Raw genomic sequence first — 15715 nt, forward strand, 5'->3', positions numbered from 1 at the left:
GTATTGGCTGATTTTTAATATTTATTGGAAACTTTTTTTTTTATTTTCCCTTATATCATTAATAATGAATCATTGTTACAATATTATATTAGTAGAAATAAGAGTGATACCACTGGCCAATGGCCATACACATAAGTAAAATTTAATTTTAAACTAACGTTTTACATGCTCACTGCTAAATTCATGAATGTACTTAATTGATGGCTTTTGGTACCTTAAATTGAGCAACTGATCGAGTTCATCCATAAGGCATGGTCATCATCATCATATGCACCTCATTTTGGACCACAATAATATTCATCTTCATTTCCTCAACAACCACACTACTGGCTGCTATATGTACATATGCACCATGCTGGTTAAGCTAGCTGGTTTTCCTATTTTCTTAGCTTGACCCTAAGTTTTCTTTGACTTGAGAGTAGAAAAATCATTACCTATCGCTATAAGATAGAATGTGAATTTTTTTCAATTTTTTTAAACAAAGAAAAAAAAAATCTAAAATAAATTAGTGCAATCAGTACTCAATAAAATAAACATCTTATTAGAAGGTTTTATTGATTATTGAAAAAATGTATTAGAATAAAATGTCTATTTTTACCAACTTCTCAACGGTCATATTTGTTATTCGAAACACATATAACAGAAAAACAATTCTACATACTAACAAAAGTAAATTATAAAAAATAAACTCCACGGTCTTTAATTTTATGTATAGCAAAATTCTATAGAGAAAAGAACAACCCAAAAAAATCTTCCAATTAATTTTATTAATTATGAAAAGCTTTTACTGAGTAAATAATTATTTCAAACTATTATGCAGATTTTTTAGTAAATATGGATTGATTTGATATCTAATAATTTAGGAGCGAAACTTATTCCTTTCATGAATATGAGTTTCGAGTTGTGCATTAAAAGATCCCAATGTTGGACAAATAATGAAGAGAAGAAAATATTCGAAATGTGAAATAAATTAAAATAAAGGTCAAATTTTCAAAAAAAATAAATGACTTGAAATTAAATTAAAGTAATAAAATACTTTCAATAAAGGTCAAAGAACTTTGAATTCAAAAGACAATGCGAAAATATTAAAGAAGAAAAAACAAAGACCTTGCAAGAAAGTAAATTTGCAAAAAGAAAAAGATTACAAGAAATTTAAAGAAATTTAAAAGATATAGAAGGAATCTTACAAAAAAAAGCTCCTGACAAACTTAGAAAAACGTTGGAAATGTGAGTGTACAAGAGTGTTTTCTGATATCGAACTCCAAGCTATGTCTATTTAAAGCTATCTTCAACCAATCAAATTTCCTTCACGTATTCCTTATACAAGGAAGTCAAATATAACTGTTCCCGTTATAACAAGTATGATAACCGTTTTCAACTACCTTGATTTCTGGCCTCTCTATTGCTTGGATCATGGACCTGTATTTTCAATTTGCACTTTCAATCAATCTAGCTTGCTTATCGATGCAATCACATTTGTGCGCCTTCTCAACATAATCCAAACAAATGTTTTCAATTTGTTCACCGTCAAATTATTATTTTTAGCCAACACTAACCATGAAAGATTCGAACGTTGATAAATCTATCCATAAAAAAATAAAACTAATATTGTACCCATAAGAAATAGATTTAAGTTGACAAAACAAATAAAAACCTAATTAACTATTCAGAATTTCTAAATTATCCCTTCTTTACCAAATCTGATTCAATAATCTCTCTTCCTTCTTCTCTTCCACCACTTCATCCCATGCACACTTTAGCCAACCCTCTCCCTTTCCCATCTCCATCTTATGCCGCCTCACCCTAACCCAATGCCCTCGCCTCCACCACAATCGTCATTTGTTGCATCGTCACCACATGTGTCGTTTGTCTGCCAGGACACAACCAGGGGCGCAGGTACATATAAAAAAAGGGGGCAATGGCCCCCCAAAATTTTAGTTTTATTTAAAAAAAAAACTCTACTCCCCGTTTTCTTTATTTCCCAGCCCCTCTTCCTTTTTATTTCAAATTTTTCCAGCTCCCTTGGCCCATTTTAATTTCTACAAATAGCCCAATAACTCATTCCCCATCCCCTTTTTTAATTTTCCAGTATATAACCAGTTTTCTTCCCATCCGGTCATCCCTTTTTTTATTTCCTAAATCCTAATTCCCAGCGCCAGTCTCTCTCTCTTCCCTTTCCCTCCTTCACTTTCCAAAATTTCAGGTAACAACTTTTCCTATTCTTCTTCTTTTTTATCTCTTTAATCTTCTTATTTTTTACCTCTTTAACTCTTATTTTTTTTATTTTTTGCAGATTAAAAAAAAAAGATAATAGTTCAACAAGTGATTCTTCACTCCTCTTTCTCAAAAAAGGTTCTATTTTTATTCTTTTTTATATATTTAGTTCAGGGGCGTAGGTACATATAAAAAAAGGGGGGCAATGGCCCCCCCAAAATTTTAGTTTTATTTAAAAAAAAAAACTCTACTCCCCGTTTTCTTTATTTCCCAGCCCCCCTTCCTTTTTATTTCATAATTTTTCCAACTCCCTTGGCCAATTTTAATTTCTACAAATAGCCCAATAACTCATTTCCCATCCCCTTTTTTAATTTTTCAGTATATAACCAGTTTTCTTCCCATCCGGTCATCCCCTTTTTTTATTTCCTAAATCCTAATTCCCAGCGCCAGTCTCTCTCTCTTCCCTTTCCCTCCTTCACTTTCCAAAATTTCAGGTAACAACTTTTCCTATTCTTCTTCTTTTTTATCTCTTTAATCTTCTTATTTTTTTACCTCTTTGACTCTTATTTTTTTTATTTTTTGCAGATTAAAAAAAAAGATAATAGTTCAACAAGTGATTCTTCACTTCTCTTTCTCAAAAAAAGTTCTATTTTTATTCTTTTTTATATATTTAGTTATTTACTTAATTAGTTAATTTATTATTATTTGTTAATTAAGTTTATGTTATTATATGTTAGTATGTATATTTAGTTTTTTTTATTAGTTAATTATTTAATTACAATTTTATATTATTTGTACTAGGATGTTAGTATTATTGTTCTGAATTTTAATATTTTATTTTAAATTAAAATATAATTTTTATATTTTATAAAGATTTAGACTGTAATTTACACTTTTTGCTAAATATATTTTTAATTATAGGAACTTATTTGGCCATTTGAATTATGAGTAAGTTCAAAACCATTGATACATTTTTTAAAAGAAAAGATCAAGAGAATGAAGATGCTTCTACTATTACTACTCCAATACTTGAGGGGTCATCAAATTTCATTACTTCAAGTTCTCCATTGAATAGCTCAAAGCGTCCACGACTTCTTCCAAATCAACTGGATGTTTTTCGTTTAGAAAGAGATCCTGGAATGCGACCAATGATTTGGAAGTTTCCTCCAAATAAAAGAGATGAAATCCGTCGGGCTTATATTAAAGTTGGGCCAAATCAACCAATTCTTGATAATTATCCATTTTCTGGTGATAAAAGTCATCGTTGCTTTCAAGCTTCATGGTTTAAATTGTTCCCATCTTGGTTAGAATATTCTATAGAAGATGATGCTATATATTATTTTTCGTGCTTTCTTTTTGCTAAGGAACCTTCAATCAATACGGGTTCAAATGCTTTTATTGAGAATGGTTTCAGGAATTGGAAGAAAGTAAATAGTGAAAAAGAATGTGCTCTTTTAAATCACATTTGCAAAGGTCCCAACTCATTCCATCATAAGGCGCTGAAATCATGTGATGATTTGATGAAACAATCACAACATATTGACAGACTTCTTCATAAGCAAACATCAGAAGAGATTGAAAAGAATCGAATTCGACTAGGAGCATCTATAGATTGCATTAGATGGTTGACATTTCAAGGTTGTGCATACAGAGGACATGATGAAAGCCAAAGTTCAAGCAATAGAGGTAACTTTTTGGAAATGTTGAAATTTTTTGGATCTTACAATGAAAGAGTGAAAAAGAATGTTCTGGAAAATGCTCCAAAAAATGCTAAGTATACTTCAAATGATGTCCAAAAAGAAATTCTACATATTCTTGCTACTAAGGTGAGAAATTCAATTAGAGAAGAGATTGGAGATGCCAAATTTTGTATTATTGTTGATGAAGCTAGAGATGAATCTAAAAAGGAGCAAATGACCATTGTTTTGAGATTTGTTGCTCTAGATGGTTTTGTTAAAGAGAGATTCTTTGATCTTGTGCATGTCACTGATACTTGTGCAACAACTTTAAAGAAAGAATTGATTTCTGTCCTTTCTCATTATAATCTCCAAGTTGAAAATATTAGGGGTCAAGGGTATGATGGTGCTAGCAACATGCGGGGTGAGTGGAATGGTTTGCAAGCTTTGTTTCTTAAAGATTCTCCACAAGCATACTATGTACATTGTTTTGCTCATAGGTTACAATTAGAATTGGTAGCAGCTTCAAGAGAGGTACTTTAAATTCATAAATTTTTTACTCAATTAAACTCTATTGTCACTATTGTTAGTGCTTCTTCAAAAAGACATGATCAATTACAAGAAGCTCAAGCAATTGAAAATGCAAACTTGGTTGCTCAAAATGAATTAGAAACAAGCAAAGGTGCGAATCAAATAAGCATTTTACAAAGAGATGGGAATACTCGATGGAGCTCTCACTTTAATTCTATTTGCAATTTGGTAAAAATGTTTACTGCTACCAACATTGTTCTCAATAATATCATTGAAGACGGGACAACTTATGCACAAAGAGGTGAGGCTTATGGTGTTAGTAAAATATTATTGTCATTTGAATTTGTTTTCACTTTGCACTTGATGAAAGAGATTATGGGAATCACTAATGTTCTTTGCCAAGCACTGCAACAACAATCACAAGATATTCTTAATGCAATGCATATTGTTTCTACATCAAAGTTACTTCTTCAACAATTAAGAGATGGTGGATGGTGCAATTTTCTTGCAAATGTTAAAGATTTTTGTGAAAAGCATGAAATTGAAGTCCCTAATATAAGCGCACAATATGTTTTTGGAAGAGGTCGATTTCGTCAACCAAGTGTGATAGTTGAGCATCATTATCGAATAGATGTATTCTTAGCAACAATTGACTCTCAAATACAAGAGTTGAATAGTAGATTTAATGAGAAAACAATAGAGCTTTTGACTTTGAGTTGTGCTTTGGATCCTAAGGACAATTTCAAATCATTTAATATTGAAGAAATTAACAAGTTAGCAGAGAAGTTTTATCCCCTTGACTTTCCTTCTAATGAGCTAAATATTTTGAAATCTCAGTTGCAACATTATCAGCATGATATACCAAATCATTTGAAAGGCATTGGTACACTTTCTGAATTGTGCAACAAGTTGCAAGAAACGGGAAAATCAAGAACTTATCACATGGTTGATAGATTAATATGTCTTGTTTTGACTCTACCAGTGTCTACAGCAACAATAGAAAGAGCTTTTTCAGCAATGAAAATTGTTAAGACAAGACTCCGAAGTAAGATGGCTGATGAATTTCTTGCAGACAATTTGGTCATCTATATAGAAAAAGAATTAGCAGCTATTTTCGACACAAATTCAATTATAGATGATTTTGAAAATAGAAAAAAACGTCGAATAGCTTTTTCATGATACAAAACTGTAAGTGGTAATTTTTATATATTATTGTCTTACTTTGATTGAGATTATATATTTATTTATTTTTTTAATTTTATTAATAGAAATAGTAATATAAAATATTTGTAGTAAATTATTAAATATCGCCCCCCTAAATAGTTAGCCTAGCTCCGCCCCTAGACACAACCCTCTGGAACCCAACCCTGCTCTCTCAGCTGGTGGAATCCACCACTGAATCCCTCTTCCACATTGTTGTCGACATCTCTGTCACGCGCCGGCCAGTACCTTCAACTACGTGTTTCCTACACGCTCAATTCTGTGATTTTTGCCATCCCATCGCCGCCGAAGCTAGCATTTGCGCGTGGCGCGTTCGAGTTCTCGGTGAAGAATATGAAGGGGTCCACTGCGGAGGCGCTGTGCGTGTTGAAGAGGGGGGATGTGGTGGAACTAAGTTCAGTCATGGGAAATGGGTTCGACATCATTCGGCTCGACTCGCCAGAAAAATTTGACATTGTCACCGTATTTGCCACGAGTTTTGAAATTAGATCAGCATTTTACTTCAATTTTGGCATTTTGATTTTTCACTGTTGAAAATATTTTCTTCTTCTCTCAAATTATGTTGGTCTTCATTTATTTTAATTTTTTATTTTATGTTGGTGATGAAATTTCACTTTATTGTTGTTTATTTCGACTAAAAATGGCTTAAGAAGGAAGAAAGAAGATGATAATTTGAACTTCAGGAAGTAGATGAGTTTATGGGGGACAATGAAGTTGGATTTGTAAAGTTGAAGGTGAGGGTGGTAGTAGAAGAGGAAGTGGAAGAGAAAAAGGAAGAGATATTGTAAAATTGGATTTGATAAAAAAAAAAGGAATAATTTAAAAATTTTGAATAATTTTTTTAAATTTTGGTTATTTTTGTTAATTTAAATATTTTTTTTTATAAATACAACGTTAATTTTATTTTTTTTATGAACAGATTTATTAGTACTTGAATTTTTAATAATTAAAAATAATTATTTATTCTTATTTCAATTGCATAAAGAAAAATAAATTTAAAGAATATTAATAGACAAATATATATATATAAAAGTCTATCTGTTGCATTAATACTAAAGGGTTTCAGTATATTCCTTAGACATGCCATTCATATATAATTAATGTAGGACAAGTCAAATATGTGTATACTAATAAAATTGAAGAGTAATCATTTTGATAAATCTCAATTAATATGAATATAATTTATTCAAAAAATAATAAATACATAAGAATATTTCTTTTTTTATCACATGACTGATCTCCACAATATTCCTGAAAATGTTAATAAAATAATTAAATAATAAAAAAATGTTTAGAGAAAGAAAAATAGACAGCAAAATTATATAAATAGATCCAAACAAAAAAAAGAGGTAATAATTATTAATCGTGCCTTTCCTTTCCTGCAAGAATATATCTCTTCAACTATAATAAAATAAGTCAGCTAAAAACATAATTATTTTTTTAACTAATATTTATTAATATTTTTTAAAATTATACTTTTATCATTTTATTTTTTATTTTTTTCTTTTTTTTCAACACAAAATTAATTGCTCGTAGATGGTCAGATATTTTGTTGAAGGTTCGGTGAAGGTGGTTCAGAGTGTGTGTGATATATTGTTGAAAGTTCGGTAAAGGTAGTTCAGAGTGTGTGAGTTAGATGAATGAGAGATAAAGGAAAGCATAGAAGTGCTTGATGCATTAAATAGTAGAACTCTTTTTTTACATAAGACTTCAGGTCCTTATATACAATAGATAGTAGCTTGTGATTAGATACTCATAACCAAAAGTCTGTAACCAACTTCTCCTAATTAGTCCAGCTAGCACTAAGCTAATCACATGGTTATTTGCTACATGTAACTGCATATTCTAAATATAAAAATTTAACAGCAGTTAGTTAGGAGTTTTAACATGCATATTACATAACATTCTCCCTCAAGTTAGGAGTGTAGATATCTTGCATTTCTAACTTGCTAAGTAACAAAGAGAAGGTCCCTGAAGGTAAAGCCTTTGTCAATAAATCTGCCAATTATTCATGTGTCGAAATTGACAAAAAATGAATGATCTTTTTAAGAATCTTGTTCCTAACAATATGACAATCAATTTCTATATGTTTGGTTCTCTCATAAAAAATCGGATTGGATGCAATATGAATTGTGGTCTGACTGTCACAGTAGAGGCTGATAGGATTAGTGAGGGGCAGACCCAAGTCAAACAAAATTTTCCTGATCCAGACAGCTTCCTTTGTAGCGGATGCCATTGCTCTATATTTCGCTTCGGTAGATGAGGCAGCCACAATCGTCTGCTTCTTACTCTTTCATGATACAATGACTCCTCCAATACAAAAACAATATGTTGATATAGACCATCTCGAATCTGGGCAGGATGCCCAATCCGAATAAGTGAATCCTGTAACACTAAGGTCATACTTCACTGGAAAAAACAATCCTTTAGCAGGTGCCCTTTTGATGTACTTTAAAATTTTATGAGCCGCCTTGAGGTGTAAGGTAGTTGGTACTTCAAGGTATTGACTTAACCTTCCAATGGTATAGCTAATCTCTGGTCTAGTATTGGCTAAATACAATAATCTCCCGATTAACTTTTTGTATTCATTGTTGGTAGGTAAAGGCTCCCTCCCATCTTTTGACAATTTGATGCTGTAGTCCATAAAAGTCGAAGCAGGTTTGCAGTCTTCGAGACCATGATCTTTGAGCAAGTCAAGGGCATACTTGCATTGATATAAGGCAACTCCAGTGTTGTTCCTAGCCACCTCCATTCTTAGGAAAAATTTAAGGTCTCCAATATCTTTTATTTTAAAATTAGCATCTAATAAGGACTTGCTAAAATTGATCTGAGAGATATCATTTCCAGTAATAACCACATCCACAACATATACTAAGAGAGCAGTAAATTTACTTTGCTGAGATTTAGTGAAAAGGCTATGATCAGACTTCGATTGGAGATAGCCCGATTTTAAAAGAATAGACTTTAGCTTAGTATTCCACTGATGGCTTGCTTGCTTAAGACTGTAGAGGAATTTTTGCAATTTACAAACCATTCCTGGAGGTGCATTAAGCCCTGGAGGAACCTGCATATAGACATCTTCTTCAAGGTCCCCGTGTAAGAATGCGGTGTTGACATCTACTTGCTTCAAAAACCAGCCTTTCATCGCAGCTATGGCCAGAACAATTCTCAGTGTGCTGAGGTTTACTACGGGACTAAACGTATTGAGATAATCGATGCTTGGAACTTGTGTAAAGCCTTTAGCCACTAGACGTGCCTTGTACCGTTCGATGGTCCCGTCAGAGTTATGTTTAAGTTTGAACACCCACTTGCACCTAATTGCCTTTTTCCCAACTGGTAAGGGAGTGAGCTGCCAAGTTTGAAGATGATGAAGAGCATTGAGTTCGTCCTTAATAGCACTTTCCCAGTGAGCATGAGCCATTGTCTCTTCATAACACTTTGGTTCCTTATTTGTGGAGATGGCCAGGGAGAAAGACTTGTGAAAATTAGAAACTGCACTGTAAGATACAATATGTGAGATGGGATATCTTGAGATTGCTTCCGTTGTAGTGTTCATGCACTGGAAATCCTTTAAGTGGGCTGGTCTATTCTTTTCTCTAGTGGACCGTCTTAGTGGTAATGCATGAGGTGGCATGTGGGTGTGAATTGGTGCAATGGCTAATGACTCAACTGATAGATCAGCTAAGGGTTCAGGGATATGTCAATGTGGGTGTCATGAAAAATGTGTGTAGCATGTGGACTAGTAATTGTGTCATCGTAAATGAATGGGTCAGATGCATGAATGTTACTATTTTGTGAAGCAGAGAGAACCTCGGTCTTATTGATAAAAGGAAAGTAAGTTTCATAAAACTGAACATTTCAAGATACAAATATTTCCCTTAAATGTGGATCTAGTAAAACAAATCCTTTGGTCCCCTCCCTAAATCCTAAGAAGGTGCACTTTCGTGCTCTTAGATCAAGTTTCAATCTGCCAGAGCAAATAGTGCTTGCAAATGCTAAGCACCCAAAAACCTTTAGGTCCGATAAGTCAGGAAGTGATGAATAAAGAACTTGATAGGGCGATGAATTTTGTAAAAGAGTGGAGGGAATCCGATTAATGATGTGAACAGCATGAAAGATAACGAAATTCTAGAAGCACTTTGGAATGTTGGAGTGAAATAAAATGGCCCTTGTAATAGCTAGTATGTGTTGGTGTTTCCTCTCAACAATTCTATTTTGTTGAGAAGTTTCCACACATAATTTTTGGTGCACAATACCAGTATTTTCGTAAAAAGATTTCATTAGAAATTCTGGGCCATTGTCACTTCTTATAATTTTTATTTGTTTGTTGAACTGAGTTTTTGCAAAGTTAACAAACGATTGTAAAAGACTACTTGCTTTTGATTTTGTTTTCATGAAATGCACCCAAGTGTATCTGGATTTATTATCAACAACAATTAAAAAATATTTGTGTCCATTTATTGAAGGAATTGAAAGAGGTCCCCATATATCTACATGGATCATGTCCAAACAACATTCAGAAATGTTATTACTCAAAGAAAAGGGTAACAATTTTTGCTTAGCTAAATAACATGCATCACATGAACGGGGATGGGAAGGCTAAAGACGGACTCGCCTCGCGTACGCTCTCATTTGATATGTTGCTGACTTACTTGCTTTTTGACTGGCTTTAAAGCCTATAAATCTCAATAGAGGAATCAAGCAAGCACGGCTTGTATTCTCAAACTACGTATGGCTGACTTTGGAACGACTAAGCAACTATGGGCAGGTTTTTAGCTTATTTCTTTGATGAGTCTATCTGTTTTATTATGAGTGAAAAAGCTAAACTATTTTTTCATGGCAATTAGCCTTTTACATGGTAAATGTCCTAGTCTATAATGCCATATATCCTTATCTGTTATTGCTTGTATGTGCATGATGCATGATTGGTTTTGTTGTAGTTTTATTACTTGAGAATCCAGTACATAGAGACCACCAACAGTTTCAACTCTCCCAATTATCCTCATGGAGCTGCAGTCCTGGATCTCACACAGTGCATCTGAAAAAGTTAGTTTGCAATGCAGTTCGGCAGTAATCTTGGACACGGAAATGAGCTTGTAATTGAAAGAAGGTATGTATAATGCATTTGTCAAATATAATTTTTCAGAAAATACAATTGTTCCAATTATGTTGCTTGTGGTGTATGAGCCATTTGGCAATCTTCACAAGAATTGGATCAATTGTGTAATATGTTTGAAAATCTTCAAGGGAATATGATACGTGGTATGTAGCACCTGTATCTATTACCCATGAAGTGCACTTATTTTTAGAAATTTTTAGGTCTTTAACACTTGTTTTAAAGTGAAGAAGATGTACCAAATTACCTTGAAGAGGTAGTGGCTGTGATTGTGCCACAATGTGATTTGTGCTATGAATTGGTTTTACCTCATGGTTACCTAAAAGGGCTAGTAATTCTTGTCGTTGCTCTGCAGTGAATCCAGACTCGACAATTCCACTCCCATCCAGTTTGGTGCTGAGATTTTCATTTATCCTCTCAAGCTCAACTACTGCCAGAGAATTCACAGCAGCCTCTCCACCAAATTTGTTCCTCAAATGCGATGGAAAGCCGTGTTTCTTGTAGCATACATTCACGGTGTGACCAGTCTTGCCACAATGTGTACATTGCACTCTACTTCTCCCTTTTTGACCTCTTCTAGTAGCTTGGGACCTTCCTCCTCTACCCCTTCCTCTCCCTCTGCCATATTGAGCCTCTGAAGTGTTTGAGGGAGTGGCAAAGTATGGCATGATGTGTGAGGTTGGTCCAAGGTTGTGAGCTTGCCGCTCTTGTTGTGTAAGTAAAGAGAATACCACATTGATGCTAGGGAGTGGTTCCATCAACATCACTTGAGATCTCACTCCAAAGTATTGATCATTCAACCCTTTGAGGAATCTTGTTACTTGATTTTCAGCTCTATGGCTCCTTATTACTCCCAGGCCCCATACACAGTTGCTTCCACAACTACATGCTAGAATTCCTCTAAAATTCTCTAACTCTTCCCATATCGATATGAGATTTGTAAAATATATTGTGACATCTAGATCTCCTTGTCGTAATGCGTGTATCTCCTCTTGTAATTCGGCAACCGTAAACCTATCTCCTTGGTAATATCTATGCCTCAGATCACTCCACATATCACTAGCTATATTATTCTATATCACTGATTGAGAGATGCTTGGTTCAAGTGAAAGGTTAATCCAGGCCACAATGTAAGTGTTGCATCTATCCCAAAGTCCAAACAAATTGTCATTCTTCTCAGGTTTAGCTATCGTACCATCTATAAAACCTAGTTTATTCTTTGATTTAAGAGCTAACAACATTGATCTACTCCATGTGTTATAGTTCTTTCCATTTAAGATGACAGTTGAGATAGGAATACCAGGATTCTCAGAAGGATGAAGGTAGAAAGGATTCGAAGGATGAAGATCTAGTTTGTCCACTTAACTGGCCTTCATAGTTAGAGGTTGACTTAGTGGTAGCAAAAATATAATTCTCATCACCATTGATAAGGATAACTAGGATAGGACTTCCAATTTTTATACCTTGCCAAGAGTTTTATTAGTTATTAATTTATTAATTTCCTGCAATCTATTTCTCTTGTTCAAAACCTTTTCAAAAAACCCAAAACTACTGTTTTCCATAACCAATAATAAATCATACTTCCCTGCAATTCCTTGAGAAGACGACCCGAGGTTTAAATACTTTGGTTATCAATTTCAAAGGGGTTTGTTACTTGTGACAACCAAAACGTTTGTACGAAAGAATTTTCTGTTGGTTTAGAAGCTATACTTACAACGCGATCATATTTGTGAATTTCTCTGCCAATAGAAAATCCGTTCGTCAAATTTGTGATTTGCTTTGTTAAATTTTTTTGCTTTGATTGAATTAGAATTACTTTTTTTAAATTTGTTTTAATAATCTAATGCAGATTTTTTTTTCGTTTGCTTTGTTTTGTTTGCTTAGGATTTAACTAAGTCAGTGATGAGCGGATAATTTATACGCTTTTTGGCATTGTTTTTAGGTAATTTTTAGTAGAATCTAGCTACTTTTAGGGATGTTTTCATTAGTTTTTATGCTAAATTCACATTTCTGGACTTTACTATGAGTTTGTGTGTTTTTCTGTGATTTCAGGTATTCTCTGGCTGAAATAAGGGACCTGAGCAAAACTCTGATAAAAGGCTGACAAAAGGAGTGCTGATGCTGTTGGATTCTGACCTCCCTGCACTCAAAATAGATTTTCTGGAGCTACAGAACTCCAAATGGCGCGCTCTCAAGGCGTTGTAAAGTAGACATCCAGAGCTTTCCAGAAATATATAATAGTCCAAACTTTATTCGAGATTAGATGACGTAAACTGGCGCTCAACGCCAGTTCTATGTTACATTCTGGAGTCAAACACCAGAAACACATCACGAACCAGAGTTGAACGCCAAAAACACGTTACAACTTGGCGTTCAACTCCAAAAGAAGCATCTACACATCTAAAGCTCAAGCTCAGCCCAAGCACACGCCAAGTGGGCCCCGAAAGTGGATTTCTGCATCAATTATTTACTTTTGTAAACCCTAGTAGCTAGTCTAGTATAAATAGGACAGTTTACTATTGTATTAGAAGTCTTTTGATAGTATAGTCTTTGACCACATCTTTGGACGTTTAGTTCTTAGACCAGGGGGGCTGGCCATTCGGCCATGCCTGGACCATCACTTATGTATTTTCAATGGTGGAGTTTCTACACACCATAGATTAAGGGTGTGGAGCTCTACTGTACCTCGAGTTTTAATGTAATTACTACTATTTTCTATTCAATTCAGTTTATTCCTGTTCTAAGATATTCGTTGCACTTCACTATGATGAATGTGATGATCCGTGACACTCATCATCATTCTCACCTATGAACGCGTGACTGACAACCACTTCCGTTCTACCTTAGACCGGGCGCATATCTCTTGGATTCCTTAATCAGAATCTTCGTGGTATAAGCTAGAATTGATGGCGACATTCATGAGAATCCGGAAAGTCTAAACCTTATCTGTGGTATTCCGAGTAGGATTCAGGGATTGAATGACTGTGACGAGCTTCAAACTCGCGATTGTTGGGCGTGATGACAAACGCAAAAGAATCAATTGATTCTATTCTGACATGATCAAGAATCGACAGATGATTAGCCGTGCTGTGACAGAGCATTTGGACCTTTTTTACTGAGAGGATGGGATGTAGCCATTGACAACAGTGATGTCCTACATACAGCTTGCCATGGAAAGGAGTAAGAAGCATTGAAAGTATGAAAGCAGTATGTTGCAGAGATCCAAAAGGAACACATCATCTCCATACACTTATTTGAAATTCTTACCAATGATTTACATAAGTATTTCTATCTTTATTTTCTGTTTATTTATTATTATTATTATTCGACTCCATAATCATTTATTATCCGCCTGACTGAGAATTACAAGATGACCATAGCTCGCTTCATACTAACAATCTCTGTGGGATCGACCCTTACTCGTGCACCAAGTTTTTGGCGCCGTTGCCGGGGATTGTTCGAGTTTGGACAACTGATGGTTCTTCTTGTTGCTCAGATTAGGTAAATTTCTTTTTGTTCCATTTTTGAAAAAAAAAATTTTCAAAATTCTTTCTAAAAAAAAATTTTTCCTTTTGTTTTCGAAAATTAGTCAAAATTTTTAAGAATGAATTCTAGAGTTTCATGGTAACATGTTGAAGCCTGGCTGGCTATAAAGCCATATCCAAATTCTTTTGGATTGAGGCTTCCACTTATCAACATAAAAGGCATGTATATGGAGTTGGATGAAGTATCAGTTGTTGCATGCCTGATTTATATCCTAAAGCTGGTTGGCTATTAAGCCATGTCCAACCCTTGGATTGGAGTTTTAGGCTAACATTGAAAGATTCCTGGAATTCTTCTTAAAAATTTTTTTGAATTTCTTATTTTCTTTTTCCTATATGTTTTCCGAAAAAAATAAAAGAAAATACAAAAAAAATCATAAAATCATAAAAAAACCAAAAATATTTTGTGATTCTTGTTTGAGTCTTATGTCATGTTTTAAGTTTGGTGTCAATTGCATATTCACTTTGTTCTTGCATTTTTCGAAAATTCTTGCATTCATAGTGTTCTTCATGATCTTCAAGTTGTTCTTGGTAAGTCTTCTTGTTTGATCTTGATGTTTTCTTGTTTTGTGTTTTTTGTTGTTTTTCATATGCATTTTTGCATTCATAGTGTCTAAGCATTAAAGATTTCTAAGTTTGGTGTCTCGCATGTTTTCTTTGCATAAAAAATTTTTCAAAAATATGTTCTTGATGTTCATCATGATCTTCAAAGTGTTTTTGGTGTTCATCTTGACATTCATAGTGTTTTTGCATGCATCATGTGTTTTGATTCATAATTTTCATGTTGTAAGTCATTTTTATGTTTTTCTCTCTCATAACTAAAAATTCAAAAATAAAAAAAATATCTTGTCCTTATTTTTCTCAAAATTTCAAAAATTTGAGTTGACTTAGTCAAAAATTTTTAAAAAAACTTAGTTATTTGATGAGCGGATAATTTATACGCTTTTTGGCATTGTTTTTAGTATGTTTTTAGTATATTTTAGTTAGTTTTTATTATATTTTTATTAGTTTTTATTTAAAATTCACTTTTCTGGACTTTACTATGAGTTTGTAGTATATTTTTATTAGTTTTTTAGAAAAATTCACATTTCTGGATTTACTATGAGTTTGTGTATTTTTCTGTGATTTTAGGGATTTTCTGGCTGAAATTGAGGGACCTGAGCAAAAATCTGATTCAGAGGCTGAAAAGGACTGCAGATGCTGTTGGATTCTGACCTCCCTGCACTCGAAGTGGATTTTCTGGAGCTAAAGAAGCCCAATTGGCGCACTCTCAACGGCGTTGGAAAGTAGACATCCTGGGCTTTCTAGCAATGTATAATAGTCCATACTTTGCCTGAGATTTGATGGCCCAAACTGGCGTTGCAAATCAGCTTCAGAATTCCCGGCGTTTAACGCCGGAACTGGCATAAGAATTG

The 15715-nt window shown here is 33.8% G+C and overlaps 3 protein-coding genes across 3 annotated transcripts; 2 read left to right on the plus strand and 1 right to left on the minus strand.

The window, feature by feature from the left end:
- The first annotated feature begins 3158 nt into the window (after positions 1-3158).
- Positions 3159-4433, plus strand: LOC107489409 (uncharacterized). The gene has a single exon (XM_016110156.1). The coding sequence runs from the start codon at positions 3159-3161 to the stop codon at positions 4431-4433; it is 1275 nt and encodes a 424-aa protein (XP_015965642.1).
- A 222-nt stretch (positions 4434-4655) lies between these two features.
- Positions 4656-5600, plus strand: LOC107489410 (uncharacterized). The gene has a single exon (XM_016110157.1). It carries the CDS (start codon positions 4656-4658, stop codon positions 5598-5600), a length of 945 nt encoding a protein of 314 aa, XP_015965643.1.
- A 3723-nt stretch (positions 5601-9323) lies between these two features.
- On the minus strand, positions 9324-11813 carry LOC107489411 (uncharacterized). The gene is made up of 4 exons (XM_016110158.1): positions 11006-11813; positions 10796-10921; positions 10592-10680; positions 9324-9491 (listed from the first exon to the last, which is right to left on the minus strand). Exons 1-4 carry the CDS (start codon positions 11811-11813, stop codon positions 9324-9326), a joined length of 1191 nt encoding a protein of 396 aa, XP_015965644.1.
- Between the last annotated feature and the right edge of the window lie 3902 nt (positions 11814-15715).

Source organism: Arachis duranensis, chromosome 5, assembly GCF_000817695.3.
Source record: "Arachis duranensis cultivar V14167 chromosome 5, aradu.V14167.gnm2.J7QH, whole genome shotgun sequence".
Classification (NCBI taxonomy): Eukaryota; Viridiplantae; Streptophyta; class Magnoliopsida; order Fabales; family Fabaceae; genus Arachis; species Arachis duranensis.